The 19454-nt window shown below is 43.2% G+C and overlaps 2 protein-coding genes across 3 annotated transcripts in view; one reads left to right on the top strand and one right to left on the bottom strand.

Annotated features, from left to right (window-relative positions):
- Positions 1–3493: 3493 nt before the first annotated feature.
- On the top strand, positions 3494–4859 carry LOC119659335 (m7GpppX diphosphatase). The gene is made up of 4 exons (XM_038067377.1): positions 3494–3550; positions 3743–4046; positions 4103–4248; positions 4312–4859. The coding sequence occupies exons 2-4, from the start codon at positions 3755–3757 to the stop codon at positions 4831–4833; spliced, it is 960 nt and encodes a 319-aa protein (XP_037923305.1). The 5' UTR covers positions 3494–3550; positions 3743–3754; the 3' UTR covers positions 4834–4859.
- A 7702-nt stretch (positions 4860–12561) lies between these two features.
- LOC119658621 (histone-lysine N-methyltransferase, H3 lysine-79 specific) overlaps positions 12562–19454 on the bottom strand; it is an 80999-nt gene continuing 74106 nt past the window's right edge. For both annotated transcript variants that reach the window (XM_038066113.1, XM_038066114.1), the window contains exon 9: positions 12562–15330. In XM_038066113.1, coding sequence (XP_037922041.1) covers positions 14576–15330 — 755 coding nt within the window. In that variant the 3' untranslated portion in view covers positions 12562–14575. The remainder of the gene's footprint in view (positions 15331–19454) is intronic.

Genomic DNA, 19454 nt, shown 5'->3' with positions numbered 1-19454 from the left:
AGTCCGCTTTGGCCTGAAAAATAATGGATGTATTTCGATAATAGGACGAAAATTGCACATATTACTCCTTAATCAGTGTTCAAGCGGAGCATGTTAAACTTTCCTAGTTGTATAAAATGATACGAGATTGCCTTTACTAATGCGATGGTATTGCACCCCCTTCCCCTCTCAACACACATGAAAGCTCTGGATATCCCTCTTCAAGCTGCCGCGGTCCAACGATCATGTCCTCCAATTCGAAAACCTTAAAGCGATCTGCTATCTGCATCAATTGATTTTTCCTACCTCTTCCTTGATTTCCCCTGTGGTCGATTTCTTTACGCTCCAACTTCAAAATTTCCTTTCTGGATTTAATCTTTGGGTATTCTTTCTACGTGGCGACCCATTGCAAATTTCAAAACCCATTCAAAGCGGAGGGTGATGGATCATCAAAAAACATACAACATAGTTCCCGTTTCGCTGAAATGCGGTTCAACTTCATACAAGACTTCTTGAGAAGCTTGCGCTCTTCCTCCTTTATACTACCACCATCTTGGTAGAGTGGGTTTCATTTCATGGCATAGTCAGCAATGAAATTGCCGTGCTCCCATAATGTGTAACCTTTCCACTGCCACTTTCGCCTTCCAATCATTCACGGGAAACTCGCCTGTGGTTGGCAATGTGTAAATGCAGGTGCACTGGCACTTCCCGCTGGGGTTTCTGAACCAAAAAACCTCAGACTTAAGGGAATTAACGGTGAGGGCCCACCGATTGAAAAACGAGATGACTCTATTGGTTAGGAGTTTGAGAGAGAGAGAGGCAAGTGAGGGCCTGAGTCTGCGCCCATATAGGATGGTGTCATCAGTGAAGAGGAGAGGCTACCTGAGATGGCGTTGGCGTGGGGGATACACTTACGGGAGGGAGAGGAATATCGTGGAGGAAGATGTTAAAAAGTTTGGGGCTTGGGATAGATCCTTGAGGTATTCCTGAGTTTACCGGGAAGTCGATGGAGCGAAGTCCATCGAAGCGCACGTAACAAGTTCTGTTGGGGATGAAGTCCTCGAGGATTCTGAATAAGGGGAGGGGGCAATTGACTGAATTAGTTTGTAGAGCAAGCCCTCTTTACAAATTCAATCAAATGCCTTTTCGAGGTCTAAGGCGCAGGCTACGATGCAATGGCAATTTTCCAGGTGATTGAGGATATGGTGTTGCAGATAGTACAGGATCGCCTGCTCGGTGGATCTAAGGTTTTTGAAGCCGAATTGATTAAGTGGAATGATAGGGGAGTAGTGTCTATTGACGTGACTTAGTAGGATACGTTCGAAGATTTTTCCAATATTGGAAAGAAGAGAGATAGGCTTCATATCTTCGAGATTGCCCGAGCACTCCTTCTTAGGGATATGTATAAGGAGGGCTGTTTTCCATGATACTGGCAAGTGTCCGTTGTTCAAGCAGTTGTTGAAGAGGATGGCGAGACGTTCACTGATGGTAGGCGTACACTTCCGCAGGACAAAGCTAGAGATGCCATTGGGGCCCGAAGATTTTTTATTGTTGGACCGGGTGATTGCAAGTTCAACTTCTTCTAGGGAAATAAAGAAGGAGGCGAACGGACCTATTCTGACTATATCAGCCGGGCGGCTGGGGGACAAGGGGCAAGGATAAAGCCCTTCCAAGCTCAACCTTTTATCGTTGACAGAACTGGCGACCACCGAGTTTCAGATGGGGTCCGCTAGCGATTTGGCTCTGAATAAGTGGCTGAAGTAGTCTCCGCAAGCAGATATTTTCTCCTCACGGCAGTGACACTGGATGTTACCTATTTTTATCGGCTTGTAGTTGATGTTAAGCGAAAATTTTTTTGGCTAGAACAGCCAGTCGATTAATTATTGAGAAAACTAGTACCAGGTTTAAGGGATTTGAGGAGTTTCTCGTAAGATGCATTCAGTTCGGACCGAATAGCCCCATTGATTTTGCTGGACAGGTTTTTGATGATCTCGGAAAGGGGACGATAGTCAGCGTTGCATCTGTTCCGCAACCGAAGAAATAATCGTTTCCTGTGTTTCAGTAGCCTGTTTCTATCGCGGACTAAGAGGAGGGTTGAGAGGGAAAGGCACCCGTATTTGTAGTAACCAGGTTCTTTAATTGAAGCGTGGTTGTCAATTGTAGTTTCGAAGGCAAAATTGACTTTTCGAATTTATGTATCTAGCTCAATATTAGAGTGTATGCGCGATTTGTCCAGGGGAGGGCCCAGTGCACTGGCTAAGTCGCGTTGGAAACCGGCCCAGTTTGTCAAACTGAAGGATCTGCATTTACGCGGATGGCGGAGTGAAGGGAGAATTTGCTGTAGATGCAGAGGGAGACTGAGGACATGATGGTCGGAGTGGGCTGCCAAAGAGGAGCAGCTAGTGACACATGCTGAGAGATTGGACAAGATTATAAAGCCGTCTAGGAAAGAAGACCCACGGGGGAAAGATGGCATTGTTGACTGAGTCGCCCCAAGATACGTGCCTCGCGTTGAGGTCACTGCCGAGGATGAAGACATCGTACCTGACCGCGATTTCCCAGAGTTCGGATAGAATGGGAGTGAGGTGACGATCTATGTCGCCCGGGAATTAGAGAGAGCCGATCAAAACTCGGAGGACACCTCCACCCCTAATAGGAAGTCTGGATACTGCTAACAGGCAGTTTGATGCCAGTGCAGTCGATGGGATGCTATTGCCCTAAGTCCCGGTTTAACTAGTATGGCTGTGCCTCTGCCCGCGTCCCTGTGGAAAGTAATGTAACCGGGAGTATATAGCTTTACGTTGGGGGCTTCCCCCAGTCTGGTTTCGTTTAGGAAAGCGACGTTAGTATTGGAATCCTCGAGGAGCTTGTGAAGAGCAAAACGTTTGTTGAGTGTTGAGTGTGAGCACCTTCGTTTTGGTTGTCTAGCAGTTTGAAGAGGAATTCTAAGTACACTTCGGATTTGTTTTCAGGGAGGAGACGGAGATAGTTGTGGTAGAAGTCCATTCCCTGAGAATGGAAGGATATGGGGGCGATAAAAAGCTAAAGGCTTCGGGTCTTGCTTGACCCTTGGCCACTGCGGTGAAAGTCGGGGTCAGTGAGGGAGGGGCGGTCCAGTTGGTATGAGGCGGAGGGCTAGGCTGAGAGACACGAACAGACGAGGGTCTTTCAAGGGCTTTGAGTGTATTCCTAAGTCCCAACTCGTAGGGATAGAGATTTTAAAAATCGTAATCTGACTGCAAGTTAAGGAGATATTCACCTCCACAGTGTGTCATTCAGTTTCATTCATGATTAAAGAAAATGAGAAAAACTTCTTTGATTTCTCGAGCCAGTGTTTCTTAGATCGAAATCAATATTAATGAAGAGTAGGTGTAATTACTACTTATATGCGCCTTTAATACCATACTTTTCAGTTTTATTCTCTTTTATTGTTTCCGCTACTTTAAGCCGATAGTAGTGGTGTATGTATGGTGAAAAGCTTCAAATGATCTGTTTTCCCAATTTTTCATAAATTATCAAGAAGAAGAAGCCGGTGTCAAGTTAAACAAACAAGTTGACCCGCCGCGTTAAGGTAAAGTGTTTTTTTTTACGAAGAAGTTATGTGAAAATGTAGTGAGGAATTACAAGTTTAGCTCTCCACCTTTAAAGAAACTAGATCCGAAGATAATTTTCATTTCTATCTTCACACGAATTTTTCGTGTTTTATTTAGACTATAGGTTCCCGCAGTTCGATGCACTATATTCAGTTTTTATTCCGCCACAGGAAAGTTACACGATGTCTGACGATAAAGGAGTTACTGAGCAACCCAGCTATGACCTATCGAATTTCAAGATATCAGAAATTCTACTGAATAACACACGGAGCAAGACGATTACATTGCTGGGAATATTCCCAGATTTGTCAGATGAAGATAAAGCCATAGTCGTCCTGGAGAAAAGCGCATTTGGATCTGACTCTACGGAAGACTCCGTCGGAGGCTACTTTTCACAAAAAACCTCATATAAAGCTGAATTCATCAATAATATTTACGGGAATTTCGAAGGCCTGCCACCCAAAGAGATCAATAGTGAGATTGAACCATTGTTCTTAAAATTGAATAAAAACTTCATAATATGTTTGCAGAAGTCAAAATCACTGTGATTTATCCCGCCACTGAAAAACACATCGATAAGTACTCCATACGTGACAAACATTTGGTGCTAGAAACGCCGATTTTATATGAAAACGTGACGGAGCCCTATCTTAAGTCCACTCAGTTTAGTTTAGATGTAAGTGCGTTTTCGCTACAATGCCACGATTTTCCCCTTTGACTTGAATTCTCTTAATTGCAGTGGGTTTATAATATATTAGAACATAAGAAGGAAAAAGAGCGAATAGTTTTCGAGGACCAGGATCCTCAGACTGGATTTATCCTGATTCCAGATTTGAAGTGGGATGGACACTCCATTGAGACGCTTTACCTACTGGCGATTGTGCACGATCGGAATATAAAATCTCTCAGAGATTTGACTGACAAGCATATTCCTCTACTGACGAATATCCGAGATGAAGGATTGAAAGCAATCGAGAATAAGTACAACATAAAGCAAGACCAAGTACGAGTGTATGTTCACTACCAGCCGTCGTTTTATCATTTCCACGTTCATTTCAATCCGCTGAACAATGATGTTCCTGGAATGTCATGCGATAAGTCCCATATGCTGGACACAATCATAAATAATATAACTTTGATGCCCGATTACTATCAGAAGGCGACTTTGCCCTTCGTTTTGCACGACAGTGCTTTATTCGAAAAATTTCAGGAGCAAGAGATGCGGAGAGTAAAGCCGCGTTTAAGCTGTGATTCGAATTAAGAAATAAAACAGATTCTAGCAGACTATTCATTACATTTTTCATGCATGCAAGTTATTTGAATTTGTTAGCTCAATACCCCTCCGTACCTAAAATGCATCTGCCTTCCACATTTTCGAAGTCTTTGATCCTTATTTGAACTATGAACTAACTAAAGTAAAGTAACCTCCCTCTCAGACACTATCTTGCGGTGGTAGGGGAGCCTGTAGTTTACTACCACACTAAGGGTGTCCAAAACACATGAAGATGGAGGCAACAGATTGTGAATCCATCCGCGATTTTGAAGAGTCCCGACCGCACCGATTTTGGAGGCCTCACCAGATTCATGTTCCTTGACGGGGAAATCTGTGGAAAACATGTTCTTCACTGCTCATCCAGTGTCTACGCTACGGACAGCCAGACAGGAAAGTACAGCAACTCCCTTATTGAGAAGAAATAGAAACCTGACTACAGAATGAAACTTTAGCCGCAAAAGAGAGAGGTTTACAGGTTAGATGTTGAGAAAAGGAGCAATGCTTGGAAGCCGACGACAACGAAAGGTACTGCGAAAGGAGTCGAAGCTTGTTCAGAATGAGGACATGGGCGTTGACACACCAAAAGTGTGGCAATATCCAGTAAAATTGGATGCAAGAAAACGGAACTATCGGCGGAAGGTGGGGACAAGCTGTTAGCCCTGGCGTTTTCTAGGACGAAGAGCTTTAGTTTAGTTTAGTCCATATTGGGTTATGATAACGTCGGTATCACACGAGGACTTCGAAGGGGCCTTGATAAGGTGGCTGCAGCGGCTTCTGAAGAGCGTCCGTCCTCTTGGCACGTGAGTTACGGTTTCCGCGTGATTGATGGGTGGTGGCGGTTTCAGTTTTGGCATTGCGCTCTTGGGCAGACGCAACAGACCAGTAGCGTTGAGTTCCGACCTGATGTCAAATTCTCCCCGTATACCAGCTCCGCGGGACTTCTAGCAAATCCTTCGCGATTGCCTGTTCGGAGGCCAAGAAGAACGAGTAGCAGGACCTGCGACCAAGAAGGGTCGTCTTAGGCCATTATAGCGACCTTCAGCGTCTTGTGCCACCTTTCGAGCATCCCATTGCATTGTGGTGTCGGTTGTCCGGTGGCATTTAAAGCCGAGGAGTTTGCCCAACTCTTAGAAAAAGGAGGACTCAAACTGCATTCCTGGTGATCCCGGTGGTCGGTGATTATATTTGCCGGCACGCCGAAGCGTGGAATCCGACAGAAAGCCTCTGCACAAGATTGTGCAGTAATGTCTTTCAGATTCATTGCCCCAGGCCACGAAGTGAAACTATCGATGATTGTTAGGCAATACATGAAACTGTGTGAGTCTTGCAAAGCGCCAATGATGTCGAAGTGGATTGTGTGGAAACGATTGATTGACCGAGGGAACACTTCTGTTTCCTCGCTTGCTTTGTTGTTTTGCACTTCTGGCATGCGATGTACTGTCTGGCCCAAGAATTAATGTCCTTGTTCATGGAGAGAGAAATACTTTGTGGTGACTAACTGATTCGTTAGCCGAATGACTCGGTGCGCCCGATCGTGACCGGCGTGAAATACTTCCCTTCGGAAATCGGCCGGAATATATGGCCTTGGTCTTGGTCTTGAGGTCTCGCAGTATATATTAGATATTAAACCGAAGATAGGAAACTCCCTGAATGGTCCTCAAGCTGTGAAGAACTGCGTAGGCCTTCTGCGCCTCGACGGTTGTCGAAAAATTGATGGTGGCAGGGATCTTGATCTCTGCAACACGTAACAAAGCGTCAGCAACCACGTTATCTTTTCCAGACACGTATTGAATGTCGAAATTGAACTAGCTGATAAAGCTCAATTGTCGAAGTTAGCGAGGGGACGCTTTGTCGGGCTTTTGTTTCAAAGCAAAAGTTAATGTTTTATGGTCCGTGAATAAGTAAAGGTCCGACGACCCACTAATCGATCGCCAATTTCGGAAGACGGATTTAGACCTTGATCTAGTCTTACTCCTCGAACGCAAAGCACAGACGGCCTCTGCCAACTCGGAGACGGTGGGTGTTAGACCCCGAATTCGCACGTGCCACAATAGCCTATGTGCTCTCCGGAAGCCTCCGCAGCCTCAAAGGTTGTACCAGCTCGGTGCGGACTTTGTCACCACCCAACTGCATCATTTCACGCAGTAGTTGTCTTGGCGGATGGTCACCTAGCGTTGGCTCTGTCAGTAAACGGTTAAATTTAGCCGTTTCACTTTCCGACTGGGGTTTTACGAGCTGCTCTTTCAATTGCCTCTAAGAGCAGTCCTCATAGATTTTGGAGACAAGCTCAATTGCCTCCTCGTCTAGCCCGACCAGTGCGTAAATAAAACGAACGGCATTCATTGTGGCGCCGGTCAAAGTGAATTGGGCCTTGAGTTGGAGGAACCCTGCTACCGGGCTCCTACGCCAAAATAGTGGCACCCGTATGCGGTAGTTACTGAGGACATCGTTAGCTGAAACGAACAACCCAAGAGAGAAAACGTGCAAGTGGACTGAGCGGAATTCGAGAGCTACACAAGCAAAAGAGCGGAGAAAAAGAAAACGGTCCTGCGCCGCCTCTTGTGGCGTTCTTTTTTTTTTTATAACAGAAAGAAGCAGTAGTGACTCTTGTGCCTGATGATTTTTACTTTACAAAAAGAATAATGATTTAACCTATCCAATAAAATATAAAAAATGTAGGATGTTACTGTTGGGCTTGAAGCTGCGCCGAGGTAGTTGGGGCTGCACTTCCAAATGCCAAAGAAGTTGTTGATGGTTCCGCTGGGAAGGGACTGGCTAGTGAAGGTTTCTCGTCTGCTGCCGCGGAGCACGGCTACTGCTGTTCATTGACCTTTTTGTAGACTTTTTGAGGCTGCAGTTTCTGAGAATTCGGGACTTGTGTTGTTGATCTTGAGCTCGTAACTGAACAGGGGGAGCTGAAGTCACGGAAGTGCAGTTCATTTTCTTCTTATCGTCTATTGTGGTTGTTACAGCGATAATGGTGGCTGCATTGGTAGTTTTCGATAGCACCACGGGTTTTGTGGTTCGGACTGAATTTGCTATAGTGACTGCACATGTTGTTGATTTGATTGTGTAATTGTGATGCAGGGGCATATTTTTCTCGGAAAATCCTAACACGAATTCATTGGCATACTTACACTCGTAGAAAATTGATCTTCTTCCAAACTTTTTTCTGGTATTTGGCCTTTTGGCTGGCGAACTTTGGAAACTTTATGGCACGAGTGATCGATCCGAGAATTCCGTTTTCCGTCAGCTTGTTTTCAATTTAGATGATTCCTCCTTTGTTGCACAAAACCTTCTGAATAAGACTTTATTGCGTACGTGCATTGATACGAACCGTTCGCTTCTGTACTTTCTTTATCAGGGTCACCAATTGTAATTTAAACACTTTGTTTAATTTAATTTTGATATTAATTATTTATATTTTATTTTTTTAATTTAATTTAAAATTAACGATATAAATTGAATTGAGAGGGGTCACCTCTCTCCTTCGACTTGTTTTACGTTCGAACTCCAACTGACACGATGCCATGGCCGCCACGCAAGTTGCTCGTTCCTTCACAACCTGAAGTATGCTAAAGTCTTTTCATATCTACTGGCAGTAAGGCTGGCAAAGTTGCAGTACTGTCGCTATATATTTTCAGTTCAAGAGCCATGGGTTCGTTTTAACAAAATCTGTGGTATTGAATCAGTAAAATGGAATAGGATCTTCTTCGATGAGAAATTCTCGAGACCGAAAGCCGGCGTCCTGATGATATGATGGAACAAAGCACGCAGCAAGCAAGCAAGTTCTAAAAAATATTCTACTAACATGTCTCGCTCTGGACTATGTGCCCACCTCTTGGCAGAAGGTTAAGGTAATCTTCATACCTAAGCTTGAGAAAGATGACTATTCAAATCCAAAGTACTTCAGACGAATCAGCTTAACATCATTTTCGCTAAAATGTTTGAAGAGACGCGCGAATGTAACGACCAGGTCACAACCACTTAGTGAAAACCTACACACTTGCCAGCCTGGAAATTCCTGTGAGTTTGCTCTTCAATCTAGGGTTGCAGAGTACGCGATGGGGATATTCGTAGATATTGACGGGACCTTTGACTGTGCGTCATTCCAAAAGCTTTGTAATATAACCAGAGAGCATGGTGTCGAAGGAACTTCAATTAAGTGGATCAGAGATTGCTGTGTTAAAGTGGGTGTTGATCGCTACCTAACAACAGAAGCAACGAAAGGCTACCCGCAAAGAGGCATACAGCCTATGCGGATGACGTGGCTGTACTAGTTGTTGGTCGGAATGTCGTCGTTAATTTGGTTGAACTACATGGCTTCAGGCACGGATTTTCAGTATATCCAAATACAACCGCAATGGTATTATTTACAAAAAGGAAGAAAGTGGATGGTCTATTCCTTCCAAAGACTCTCCGAAGAACTGAAAAATATGGAAGTTATTCTAGGCAAGAAATTTTTTTAGAACAAACATGTAGAGGTAAAAATGAAACGAGCTCTCACAGCTTGTGGGCTGTACAGGCGGACATTTACCTCGACATGGAGACTCAGGGCTCATGTTTGCTTATGCATCCGTAGTATAATATATATCACGTCAGGGTCACCAATGTGGATAACATTCGTGTGAAAGATATGAGGTTGATACTCGTCGATACTTGATTGTTTGTATATCCAGCCACGTTCTGTTTTCAGGTGTTGTATCGCTGCGGCTGTCAATGTCAATTATTCAAGCACATGATCATTAGAGAGATGAAGCTGATAAGTAGCTAGCCGATACCCTGTCTCAATATAGGGCTGATGTAACAGCGTTACAGGAGATGCGTTGGACAGGGACCGGTTTCCTGAAGAAGAGTCGCTACACCATATATTATAGTGGTCATTCAGTAAACCATGTGCTCGGAGTAGGTTTCTTAGTCAGCCAAAAAATGAAACCTGCTGTTATCGGCTTTGAAAACATAAGCGCACTCCGCGCTTGCGCGGCAAGTTTAGAACTATAAGCCTCATTAACGTTCAGGACCCTACAGAGGAGACTGGAGAGTCGGAGAAGGATACCTTCTACGAGGCAGTAGAACGAACCCTCGAGCCTGTCCCAGATATGATATCAAAATTATACTTGGGGATTTTAACAGCCAAGTAGGGAAAGAGCCCGTACTCAGGCGATACGTTGGCCCCCATAGCTTACACGAAAATACAAATGATAACGGACTGTGGATTATTCAATTAGCAGTGTCACACGAAATGGTTGTTCGAAGTACCTGGTTTGCGCGGAAAGCGGTCCACAAACATACTTGGGCCTCTCCAGACGGGGCCACTTTCAACCAAATTGACCACGTGTTGATCGAACGCCGCCACCTCCCAGCCTTGATGAATGTCAGAACATATAGGGGGGCCAATATAGACTCGGATCGCTATCTCGTTGGCATGGTGCTTGGAGCTCGAATAACAATACCACCTAGAATCCCCTCTGACAATTAGGTGAGAATGAACACTGAAGCCATCCACAACACAGTCCTCCGGGACACATATAAGAGGGAAATGGATGCCACAATAACCGCAGTCAACACAGGACCTGGAGATGAAGCATCAACAAATGATCTTCACAACCACCTGAAGAACGTTATCATTGATACGGCCACAAACATACTTGGCCTCAACCGCAAAAGGAGTTGGAACGGCTGGTTTGACGATGAAGGTAAGCTAGCAACGGAACGGAAGAATGCCGCATACTGAGTAATGTTGCATTCTCAAAGAACGCGGGCACGCGCAGAGACTTATCACGAATTCCGTCGAGCGGAGAAGCGACTTCACAGACGGAAAAAGGAAGCCTGGGAGAACCAGCAAGTCTGTGAACTAGAAAAGTACAGGGAGCAACCGCACCAGGCGCGCAAGTTTTACCAACAAGTCAGCAAGATGAAGCCTTATACACCTCGATGCTCATCCTGCCGAGACAAAGAGGGAAATCTGATTTATGACAGAATGGGCATATTGGAGCGATGGGTTGAATACTTTGATGAGCTTCTGAACAACCAGAACATCGGCGAGTTGGAGGTCCCGCCAACTGAAGACGACGGACAAATACTGCCACCAACAAGTTTAGGAGAAACAGTCCGTGTAATTCATCGGCTAAAAAATCATAAGTCGCCAGGAGCCGATGGAATTACAGCCGAATTGGTTAAATATGGAGGCGACCAGTTACACCAAGTGGTTCATCAACTTGTGCTCAAGGTATGGGACAGCGAATCAATGCCTGACGATTGGCAAAGAGGCATTATGTGTCTCATACATAAAAAGGTAGATATCACACAGTGCAGCAATGATAGAGGTATCACGTTACTGAGTACCATCTATAAGATATTCTCCTCTATCTTGCTAGACCGGATAGCCCCATACGCTCAGAACATTATTGGCCCATACCGAAGAGGCTTCCCTCCAGGCAAATCTCTCTGCGGCAAGGGATGGAAAAACTGTTGGAATATGGACAACAGTTGCACCATCTGTTCATCGACTTTAAAGCCGCCTATGATAGCATAGCCAGGGTAAAACTGTACACCGCCATGAGAGAATTCGATATCCCGACGATATTAATAAGACTGACTAGGCTGACCCTGACCAATGTGCGAGGCCAGATAAAAGCAGCAGGACCACTCTCAAGACCATTAGACATCAACAACGGTCTACGACAAGGGGATGTCCTATCATGCGTCCTCTTTAACCTGGCCCTCGAGAAAGTGATCCGTGATGCTGAGGTAAATGCAAGAGGTACGATCCTCTTCAAGTCCACCCAACTACTGACCTATGCTGACGACATCGACATCATGGGAAGAACCACCCGAGACGTACAAACTGCCTTCATCCAGATCGAGCAAGCGGCGCGAGATCTTGGGCTGCACATCAATGAAGGCAAGACAAAATATATGGTGGCAACGTCAGCATCGAAGAGGAATCAAAAAACAACATCAAACCGCACTGGTCAAACAGGAAGAGTAGGGATAGGAGAATACAATTTTGAGACCGTTGATAATTTCTATCTAGGGTCGAAAATCACAACCGATAACAGCTACGATGAGGAAATCCGCGCACGGTTGTTGTCAGCCAACAGAGCCTATTTCAGCTTACAAAGACTGTTCCGCTCGAAACGTCTCATCATAGGGTCAAAGCTCTTACTGTACAAGACTATGATTTTGCCAGTCCTCAGGTATTCCTCGGAAACTTGGGTTCTTAGCAAGAAAAATTACGAACTCTTGGCTGCGTTCGAGAGAAGAATCCGCCGAAGAATTTCTGGCCCCCTACATGAGGATGGACGATTCCGTAGCCTACACAACGACGAAATCTATGAGCGATACCATGACCGTCCCGTTGTGGATAAAATCCGGCTCAATAGGTTAAGGTGGGCGAGTCACTTAATCTGTATGGATGAGGATGATCCCACCCGGAAAGTCTATAAGGGCAACATCTATGGTAGAAAAAGAAGACGATGCAAACCCTGCTTAAGATGGAGCGATGGCGTAGGTCAGGACGCCAGACAGGTTTTAGGGATATCGAATTGGTGGACCTCGGCGCAGAACCGGGATGTCTGGAGTTCCTTATTAAGGCAGGCCTAGACCGGATGTCGGTTGTGGCGCCGTTGATGATGCTGATGAGGCGCCTAGGGTGCGTGTGCTTATCTTGCAAAGTCAACCTATATCAAGCTGATATAAATGAAAAATTGATAATTTCTTTAAAATTCATTTTATACACTTTTTATCATACAATAATTCATGTAAACATACCAGCTACAACTACATATTTATAATAATTAATATTGTAAAATTGTTTACTTAGAAGCAAAAAAAAATCCTTCACTTTCTATAAATCATTCAATTTGTTTTCATAATCATATTTAAATAAGTTTTTTCTTCAGATCCTCCATTGTACACATGCAATACAGTATTGGTGGTAGATGTTTAGTAGGTTATAAAAATAATTATAAAATATTCTAGGAAATTACATCGTTTGACAATATTTCAGTCTCTTTTTTACAATTCTGGGCTTTCCTACATGTGTTGCATGAACCTATTCGATTAAAATTTACTTTTGCGCTTAATGCTACTTTCAAGTCTAACGAAAGGCAACTAAATAACATAAACTTGACCACCATATTATCGTCTGTATTTATATTTTGAATTGTGAATAGAAGCATTAAAATCCTCATGACAAATTAATTTTGATTCAAAGTAAACATGCTTTTGTCAGTTTTCATTCATGTAGGCTACTGGGTAGTGACAGTAAGAATCATTTTTGAAATAAAAATGCGAATCTCGTGGAGCAAACTATCAAAGGCTTATTTGTATGTTTGCTTTGCAGAATTGTAGAAATTATTTTAGTTAGCTCAACTATTTTTTTTTACTTAAAGTAGGTACTGTTAAGGTAAATCGTATAATATATAGAACATAGAGCGCTAAAATTTACTTTATTCTTTAATAAGTTAGTCACTTAGATCAGATAAATTTAATATTAATATTTTGTATAATATAAATACGAAATATACTCGCTAACTAAACGGCATTACAATTCAGCAATTGCATTATACCATTAAACATTTATAATCGAACGAATGCATATTACTGGGGTAATTGCTTCAGGGAAACCTACTGTCCCTTAAATTTTAATATGATCATGATTTCTCCCTCGAATTTTTCCGGTAGAGCTTGTAGTATGCAAACGAAATGTAATTCATCTACCTTATGCTTGTGTATGTCATAAAAATGTTTATCTACTACTTTAATTCAACTGTACAACATTATTTCTTATAGCTAAATATATGAACATGTTTTTGAAAATTTCTTCTAAATTATCCTAACAAAATCGTTTCAAATAAAACATAGTTTATCATAACTTTAAAGCATATCTCGAACATAAAATAACATTTATAGATGATTTCTTTCAATAAAGTGAGAAAAAATAAAAGAAAAAATTAAAAACAATGATACTTGTGGCAGTTTTAGTTTGGCAGGTGTTAGAGAATTTAAGTAGGAGTGGTCCACATTTTGGTATTTTATGATGAGACGTCTGCGTTGGGATTATAAGGAACGAGACGGTTCACTCGACGGTAGCTTTCAGGGCTTACACGCACCTTTTGGGCTGCTCAATATAATTAAAATATAAGTGTTTGTTAACAAATGAGATGAGAATCAAATGTATCTAAACATATTCTTGACGAATATTTCTCATTATCGTTAACAGGACCTGATTCGCTGGGTCTAAAGCGCTTACAAGGGGCAGCCTCCATGTATTGAAACGCAAAATTTCTAGTTCAACTGATCTCAATTGAGCGAGCAAATAATTTCTAGAAGTATAAACGGCTATTTGTACTCTGCTTGGTCCCTAAAATTAACAAACGGATCTGAAATAGTTCCTCGAATTCGGAATAACATTCATTGAAAATCAAACGACGTTCGTGGTCTTATCAGAAGTCTCTAAAAGTACGAGTTCAACAGACCACTGAAAAGATCGGTCGAAGATCACATAGAAGGAACTTGAAGCTGCACATAATAACGAACTTATCAAGTAAATTCCAGAGTCTGACTCCTCTGCGTTGATGCGTGAAAAGTGTTTATATAAAAATGGAGAATCATCTTTAAATTCTGTAAACCCCAGGTATAAAATATATAGACAAAAATAATAAAATACCCAAATAATGATAGTATAAAATAAACAACAAATAAGATAGAAAACTATGTTTATAATTTATGCAGCCGTAGGATCGTCTCGATTGCCTTTCATTTTCCCATCATGCGACCAGTCCCAGTCCTTCCCCTTCGGTCGGAACTTCGATGATTTATGATGAACTGGACTGTTGGAATGATGTCGACTTTCTCCGTCTCTCTGATTGCTGCTCCCATATCCATAGTCATCGTAGTTATATTCCCAACGTCGTTCCCGAAACTTTTTCTTGTAGTGCTTTTCTGACGATTGTCTCTGATACTTAAGCGGAATTCTCAAAGTATTCTGATGAGTTTGGGGTATGTCCGAACATGAAGATGATAGCACCAAAGAATTGGAAGTATTTTCAACTATTGGCAACAACGGAGGAGTTGCTGGTGACGGAGATGGTGTGCGAGGCAGTCCTGCTTCCGACAAAGGTGGACTATCAATAACGTCCGGTGGTGAAGTTTTTATTATTGGCACCGTATCAATACACTTTGTACTGTCGCTTCGTCGATCACTCAAACTACTGGATCGTCCAGTTGTCGATCCTGATCCAGTAACAACGATATCTAGTTGAGACGATGATGACGAAGATGAGAGGAATGTCCGGGTATCGCTATTGCTGCCATGTGTTATTCCAGAATCTGGAGATGTATTGCAACTGACCGATGGTGCAGTATCGTTTTCTATTGAGCGTCGAGTTTTATCCAACTCGGTTGAGGCAAACGCAACCAACCTATCGAAACCGGAACTAATACGATCTTGCCAATGTGATTCATCTTCGGGCAGGTCATCTATTGAGATTTGAAATCCAAAATATTGAAAGATAAAATGTATTACAAAAATCAGATATTTAATCAAACGCGCTCTTTTGGTATAAATAATTCTACAGAAATAAACCTCGAACCTTAAATAGTTTAATTATTATCAATAAATGTGTGCAGTTTGATGAATGGAACATCTGCAAAGCATGAAAATGGATAATGAAAACTCATGCAAAATTATTAGAAAATAAAACTAAGAAAATCAGAAAGATTAATGATTTGATGAATTGTTTTGTTAGTTCACTGCGAAATGGTTCATTAATCCATTTGACTAGATGAAACGGCGAAAAAATTGTCCCTTTTTGCATTATTAGCGAATAGGAGACGATTCTCTGCACATCTTTTAATTTGAAAAACATTTAAATAACAATTGTGCAGTTTTATGTTGCCGGACATTACCATTTTACAATTTGATTGGATTATTCGGAAAATTTGTACTCAATGGCAGTTGCTGGAAGTATGTTTGTATTTAGTGAGCACTTCAGCTATCAATGTGTACTATATTTGACGTTTTAGCCTAGGAAAGATGACTATTCAGACAAATCAGCCATTCATTTTCGTAGAAATGTCTGGAGAGACTGGTTGAGCGTCACATTCGCGGGAAGGCGCTAAAGTTGCACTCCTTAAATGAAAACCAACATGTTTACCAACATGGAAAGTCCTGTGAGTCTGCCCTTCATTCAAGGTAGAGGATGAAATTCTGAGGGGTGAGTACGCGATGGGGATGTTCGTGGACATTGAAGGGGCTTGTGACTGTGTGCCCTTCCAAAAGCTCTGTGATGCCGCTAGAGAGCATGGTGTTGACGAAACTCTAATAAAGTGGATCTACGCTATGCTAACACAGAGATTGTTGTGTGCTGAAGTGGGTGTTGATCGCTACCGAAGCGACGAAAAGTTATCCTCAAGGAGGTGTGCTATCGCCACTTCTGTGGAGTATGCTGATCAACTCACTACTATGCGAACTGCAAAATCTGCCAATACACGTTCAAGCTTATGCGGATGACGTGGCTGTGCTGGCTATTGGTCGAGAACTCGGAATGGACTGTAGAAATACACAACGCGCCGTTGATTTGATAATTGGTGTCTCAGGCATGGACTTTCAGTAAATCCAAATAAAACCACTATGGTATTATTTACAAAAAGGAGGAAACTGAATGGGCTTTGCCTTCCAGATATGGTGACTTACGCTTCAGGTAGTAATCTGGATATATGTTGCTATCATTAGGCCGATGTTCACTTAAGCATGCGTAGTGTGGTGGGTTAAGGTGACACAGAAGAGTATTCGCTGTAAACTAGCCACACTACAAAGAACTGTGTGTCTGGGTATTACCGGTGCCATGAGCACCACATCCGGCGCAGCTCTGAATGCATTACTCAATTTGGAGCCCTTGGATTTGTTTATTCAGAGCACTGCAATGAGAGCGGCTCATAGACTAATTCGATTAGATCTATGGGAAAACAATGGACGTGGGGGGCACAAAATATTGGAAGAGTCAGTGGGAAAACTGAATCTAGTATTCGCGATGCCTTCCAATTCTCAAATCCCTATACATCTGTTTAGTAGAAGATATGATGTTATCTTGAAACGGAGAGAAAACTGGGACGAACCAGAAGAATGCGTGTCAGGATATACTGACGTCTTCTACACCCATGGATCAAAGACAGAAAATGGTTGTGGAGCCGGAGTCTACCTCTCGAATAAAAACGAGAAGTGGGCTTTTCCTTTGGGACAATACACAACGGTCTTTCAGGCTGAAGTGTATGCGATCCTAAAGGCTGCAGCCTGGATGATTGACGAGCGGTTGAAGGGCAGGCACATCGCAATCTGTAGCGATAGTCAAGCTGCATTGAGGGCGTTGAGTAGTACTTTGATTACTTAAAAAATCGTCCAGGAATGTAGAAACCAATTGAATTCTGTTTCCAGATTCAATATGGTGGGTTTACTCTGGGTACCTGGTCATTGTGGAGCAGAGGGAAATGAAATTTCGGTTGCGTTAGTAAAAGAGGTTTCAACTTTCCCCATGCCCGGACTGAAACCAGCAATTGGGGTGTCGGTAGCACTGGCTGATGCTGCTATCAAAAACAGGGACCAAGCTTCTCATAATGACAGGTGGCGAAGCCTTAATGCTGCTAGACAGACCAAACTCTTCCTGTCAGAACCAAACAGACATACTGCAAAGTTTATTCTGTCGAAAAGCAGGAGGACTTGCAGAATTATTGTGGACGTTCTGACTGGCCATAATTCACTAACTGGACATATGTTTAGAATAGGAATTATCCAAGATGACTACGTGTCCATCCTGTAATGAGGAAGCGGAATCTACGGAACATTTTCTATGTGAGTCCCTCGCTCACGGACGCATCAGACATCAGATTTTTGGTGCTGATGTGCTCCAACTACAGCGGATAGCATCACATTCACTAACGGATATCCTGCGATACATAAATGAATCCGGGATATTCCGTTAGACGGGGGAATCGAGTACAATGGACCACTAAGTTCTGAGTGCTCAGAGGCTTTGCCTCTCCCCCACCTCAAACACACACACATATCGAACGTTACAAATACTGTTGGTAGTAGTACTGAGAAACACAAACTAAAGAAAGTTTCTCCGTTCTGTGGTGGTAAGCGACTGTGGTACGCTGAGGCAGAAAAAATGGAAATGACTAAAGACACACGAAAATTTCAATAAACAAGTGACTACTTGTGACGAATGAAATTTGTAGCCCCGATGGAACCAGAAATAATAACAATAAAAATATCGCGGCGGATTTCCTCGGGTCTATCACCGACCACCAGCACCAAAGTTATTCTACTTTTTTTATTCAAATCTTACGAATTGGCACTTAGTACTAGTAGTAAATAAAAGTCGGCATCAGCCGAGATTGTAATAAATCCACCGTAGTCGAATCTAAGTCCGGTATTATAAGGAAGGGGGATGGATAGCTTCAGTTTGATTGATTGAAGGCTACCGCCATGTGCAGGGGGTAGGTGACGTGCAAAATTACTCGCTGAAGAAGCTATCACGACACCTTTGAGTCAGGCTTGAAGCGCAGCACCATTTAATTTAATTTAAGGTCCCATACCGATAGCCGGCGGAGTCGTCTGTCTTTGCAAATGAGTTGGCCTGTCGTAATGGACAGCATGGCGTCGAAATCGCTAATCGTGGGGTAGACCAGGAGAATGGTTCCAGTCGTTACATAGAACGATCCGGTAGATAGACCAGTCATTCTCAGACTCTATTCAGAAGGGGCAAATACATTCCTAGCTGGCCTCTTCACTCTAGGCAACATTCCTACCAGAAAGCCAAATCTAGAGAAACAACATTCCATGAGTTCACGGCAAAAGTTGAGGAAGATATGTCCGCCTTAGGCGCATTCATGGAAATCGAAATTGCTTTCACTTATATCTCATTTGCGGCGATTTGTAATGTGGCGGCATGAAATCCACCTGTAATTAAGCAGTAGGTGCTCAGAGGAAGACGGGGCGGCAACCCTGTCGGCCAAACCAAAACCAAGTGGCCGAGGAGAACCTCCATAGTGGTAGCACCGGGAGACGCTGTACTCACTTTGGCTTGCCGACCGTGATGCAGTAGGCGAATGCTCCAAAGGCCTAATCAGGGCGATCAGACCCGAGTCTGTACGGGGACTCATCTGAAGTGGCAAATTGATCACGAAACCTCACTAGGGGTATACTGGTACCATGGAAACCGAGATAGCTCCTGGACTCCCATACTTCGGGTGAACTCCCATTGTATGTGAGTACAGCTCGGTTATTTGCGGTTGGCCCCCTAGTAGGAGTTTCATGGGGGTTGTGGTTATGCTCAAGCGAGAAGAGACCTTCAGGCCTTGGCGTGGTGTTGCGTTTCAACACGGGTGCCGTACTCCTTAGTTCGGTAGAGATTTAGGTAGGTCTTGTATCCACTAGCGGGGCTCTGATTTTGGTCACAAAATCAATCCGTGTCTTAAGAAGAACGTGGGATTAAGTCGTCCTGACAGGTGCTCACGTTAAACCCTCAAGGACTTAACTGCAGTGAAGCTATGCTGAAGTGGAGAGCAATCCACATATTGATCAGAAGGAAATCTGTTCAGGC

Source organism: Hermetia illucens, chromosome 6 (genome assembly GCF_905115235.1).
Source record: "Hermetia illucens chromosome 6, iHerIll2.2.curated.20191125, whole genome shotgun sequence".
Lineage (NCBI taxonomy): Eukaryota > Metazoa > Arthropoda > Insecta > Diptera > Stratiomyidae > Hermetia > Hermetia illucens.
Note: the sequence above shows the minus strand (reverse complement) of the source record. Positions and strands in the feature narration are given on the sequence as shown.